The 4,553-nt window shown below is 39.9% G+C and overlaps 1 protein-coding gene across 1 annotated transcript in view; it reads right to left on the reverse strand.

The window, feature by feature from the left end:
* Positions 1-940: 940 nt before the first annotated feature.
* LOC138022008 (ubiquitin-conjugating enzyme E2 variant 2-like) overlaps positions 941-4,553 on the reverse strand; it is a 13,538-nt gene continuing 9,925 nt past the window's right edge. The window contains exon 5 of the mRNA XM_068869035.1: positions 941-3,940. Within this exon, the coding sequence (XP_068725136.1) occupies positions 3,877-3,940 (64 nt within the window). The 3' untranslated portion in view covers positions 941-3,876. The remainder of the gene's footprint in view (positions 3,941-4,553) is intronic.

Genomic DNA, 4,553 nt, shown 5'->3' on the forward strand with positions numbered 1-4,553 from the left:
GGGAAATAATAATGAGTTTGCCCTCCAGCATGGTAGATTTTGTACCATGTCCTATTAAATCAAAATTTGATATTTTTCTGCGCCAACATCATGCAGCAGTTCAGTTGGGTTTCAGGCACGAAATTCCATACTTTCGTATATCATCCATCTGATCTTCCACGATTAGGACTCACGATAAGAAGGACTGATTTACAATTAACATAGGACTCGGATCGAAGAAAATCGCAAACATATTAAAGGAACAACCATGTAGCAAACAAACTTGCCAAATCCTGTTGCAGGTTTAAAAAACACCATCATTACCGGTAACAACTGCATGAATAGCTTGCACTTGTTCCGCCTTAGGCACAAAGGTAAAGTGGCATTTCTTAAACGCGAAATCAATTGCCTCCAGAAACTTGGAGTTATAATTTCCTTTCACATTATCCCCATGTATCCAGTGTAAAAGCACTCGGAATAAACTTTTCCCAAATAAGGAATCTTTTTTTTGCTAAAGCTTGGGTATGCGCTTGCGCACTAATCGGTCTCTCAATGACGTATCCATGTCCATATCCATAGGAACAACCGCGGCTTCTGCCTGGGACTGAATGCAAGGCCTCTCGAGAAGCTTTTTTGAACCCGTTTGCCCACCCCAGCAGTCGACATCGTTCAGCAAAAATCGAACGGATATTGAAGCAAATGTTGAAGCCCTTTGGCCGGGACTTTAGCCCATCGTCAGACCGAATGACGTAGGGCTAACGCTCGAAACGTCACCTATCGAATTTCTTTACGGTGGTCAAATTGCCATGTAATGTCAGCTCATGATGAACCCATTTCTGTTTTGAAACAACGACTACTTCTGCTCGGCGGTTGACAAATAGCAAAAGAAATTTGACGCCAATGTTTGTAAACAGTGAACACAATAAAGCTAGACACAACAAATCAAACAATCTGTCAAAAATCAACTTAATAAAGTTTTATTTGAGCTACTGAACATGAGTTGTGGCTTATCTGCATGCGGTGTGTTTAAGTACTGCAGCTTTGATAAGTCTTTTTATCGTTCATCTACAAATAATTACGTTATTTTCAAATTGAGAAGCTAACTTTTTCGCTAACTACACTTTGCAACAAATGCATGACCATTGACAAAAAATCCTGAAACATGTCAGTCTAGATCTGCACGTCCCATGGTCACAAAACTAATTTCAAGACAAGTTTCAATTGAAAAAATAAAAACTTATTGTCACTTTGCATAAAGTTACACTAGAGCACAGATACTAAATCCCCAAAACACATACTTCAACATCATGAAAAGGGTCGACCAACACTTAGATGGCCTGTGCAAACGCTAACAAAATAATGTTCGTAACAGCATCCAAAACTCGTTGTAGTGTGCAAATGTCCTCAACGATGCAAGTTGCACGAAAACTGGGCGATTGTTTCCGCCAAGAATGCATTAGCACATTAATAATCCTGGGCCAAAATCCGCAACAAGAACCGTTGAGAAGTTAACATTTTAGACTGGATACAGCACCCAAACCCCTTCTATCAAGAAACCGTTATTGTCTACGTCACAGGTCTGTGACACCACGTTTGCAACAGCAGGGAATTTCAGCCACAAGAAGCACCAGTGTGGACATTTTCTTTTAAAGTGAAATACAGTTATTGCGCTGCCCAAGCTTTTAAAATTCTTTTCACGTTTCTAAACGTTTTCCGCGAACCTTGAAACGTTAAATGACCAAATAACAAGCTGCATGAAAAACTTGAACACACGGCGGCACGAGCGAATTTGTTTCTAAAGTTTCAAGGCTGTTGCAACAAACTCAGTTCGTACACAGTTCCGCTAGTTTGTCGAATTGAAATATTGACGACAACGTTCTTAAAGGTGAATCTGCAATTTTACGTCTACGTTGACATAGCCCTCACAGATTTTAAAGTCCCCAGTGCAGGGGGGGGAACCAGAGTTTTTCTTAGGAGGGGGTGCACCACTAAGGAATGGCGTAACTGACTGGTGGCCTTTTCTTTTTTTTTCTTTTTTTTTGGCAGAATACCAGTTGTATTAGAAAGCCTCAGGTCATCTCAGAGGGGTGCGCACCCTCTGCAGTGACTGGGGAAGGAAGGGCTTAAAGAGCGAGCTTAAATACGGAGAACCGGCAAAACGACAATAAAAATGGCGCAAAACTGAGAGAACATCAACATCATTTTTTGTGGCGGATATCTGCTCCAATCGTCGATCCCTACATGAAATGGGGCTACTCAGCCTGAAACAACCCGGACCAACACTTAACACAGGAAAAAGTTGGTTCCTGTGGGTGCACAAGACATCCAGGAAGTACAAACGGTGTGCAGGTCACGACAACATATTGCACGGAACGATGATTGGAAGCTATTGTCTGAGAATTTTGCATGCTTTTGCATCAGCCTTCTTACATCAGAAGAAAGAAATATACCCAGCAATGAAGTGCTCTCGGTTTTCTACATGAAACCTATTACAAATCCATTTAATATATCAGATACAGGCAAAGCAAAGCATTCGGCGTTTATCAGTCTTGAAATCAGCAAAAAGCAAAAATAGCGTTGACGTCACAATCAGTCGTACATGCGTGGTTGCCACAGTGACTTCATCGGGACTCTAACGAGTACATTTTGTTGAAAAATAGTATTGCTCTCGTCCAATCAGAATCGCGTAATTTCGTTGAGTGTAAAATAAAACAATACTATCATAATATTCTGCATGCACGAACCACAAATAACCTAGAAGCAACTCAAGAAAGTGAATTAACGGAGAGTTTAAGAAATGACGACGGACACAAACAATAAAAGTGAGCTTACGCTAGAACAACGACGACGACGACGACTACGAGAACGCCACAAAACAAAAGCTCTGCACGCCCTGCACGTACGTTTTTCAATTTTCTCTCTAAAGATCCACACCATTCTCACAAATAATTTTTTTCAAAGAAGTTTTCGACACACCTTCCATGCCGAACCACTTGACATAATCTCAAATTTACTACAATAACGGGAAATAATTCTCGTAGCTGTCGTCGTCGTCCTTGCGTAAAGCTCCATAATATCATCATTGGTTAACACAGGAAAAAATTATCGTGTTGCACGTGCGGCACGCATTTTACTACAAATTTTATGCCGTGCTCCATATAGAGCGTTTTCACATGACGTCACAGCCGCCATGTTGGTGTTCCAAAACAAAGAAATGGCGGCCATGATGGTGTACCATACAAATCCTCCGGGAATTTAACTCTATTTTTATGGAAATACTTTCTTTTCTTTCAGAAATCCAACATTGGCGCTGGTCACGTGAGCGAAAACGCTCTATAACAACAACGTGAAATTACCAAATTTGAGGTTTCGACAACAACGTCAGCATACAAATAAAATGTTTACTCTGAAACCGCTCGTACTAATTTATTTTTTAGAATACTTCGCCCACATCGTGCGACGTGAACGAGACGGAATTATCGCGAAAGATTTGCGATAGGGCAAAGTTGTATTTTGAGGTGACGATTTGGTTAAAGTCGTCGTCGTAGATCTTAAAGTCCCTGATATGCTAATGACAACAAGCGAAGAAGAGATAATCAAGATTCTATTCGATCTAGTTTGAGTGAAAATCCGCGAAGCCGGACCCTAGAATAAACTCTCAGGATATCCTGGAATAAATCTCATTGAAAACAGTTAAACACAAACATTAAACCTGCTTGACAGGACCCTGGCCATTGAATGGAAAACCCGCTGTGGTGAAAAATGGCTTGAGACATCAAAAAGACTATGCTTTCGCTGAAGTAGAAAGATTCTGCATGCAAAACAAACACTCTGAGACTTTTTTGGAAGGAGGGAAAGAGGAAACCTTCTAGAAAAAAAAGGACAACGTCATCTGGGTCACTGGTAAACAGTGCCTTCTGGAGGTTGGGGGAGCTTCGAGTTTTCCTTTTGAGTCATCAATCTGAAAAGAGAAGAAAAAATGAAAATGAAGGAGGCAATCAACACTGAAAGCTGATGAGAAGAAGCCTTAGGGTAAGAAAAATTGGTGTGGTGTGGTACAGACCTTAAGGGCATTAGGGAAGAAATGAGATCTTGCTGGTCAATAAAGGGTGGAGTTTCCATCTCTCCAAAATTTTACTCAATGAGCCCAATGATTTAATCCCCATCTCGAGGATTTTTTCAGTAACCACAATAATTTTCTCCTTTCTTCATGCAAATCCTCATAGCTGTCAATTTTTTTTAGCATGAATTATTATGATTATTATTAGTATTGCATTAATGAACCACACGATGTTTTTGAAGTTCATTATTTAATAAAGACAATACATGTTTTGTATTATCATCCATCGTCGGTTGTACAGTGAGAAAAAAAAATGAAATTATGCAATAAATAGTACAATGTAAATCAAAGTGAGATATTAAGGATGAAGGCGGGAACCAAAAAAAAAGTAGAACTATTTAACCTAAGAGAGGAGATTATTTAGTATGAAAGGGATAAATTACGATGTTTGACCTGGTAATTTAAAGACAGCTTCTCCCAAAGGATGCGCATGGCTTCCTTGATTTCAATTGGA

This window comes from Montipora capricornis, chromosome 10 (assembly GCF_036669925.1).
Source record: "Montipora capricornis isolate CH-2021 chromosome 10, ASM3666992v2, whole genome shotgun sequence".
Lineage (NCBI taxonomy): Eukaryota > Metazoa > Cnidaria > Anthozoa > Scleractinia > Acroporidae > Montipora > Montipora capricornis.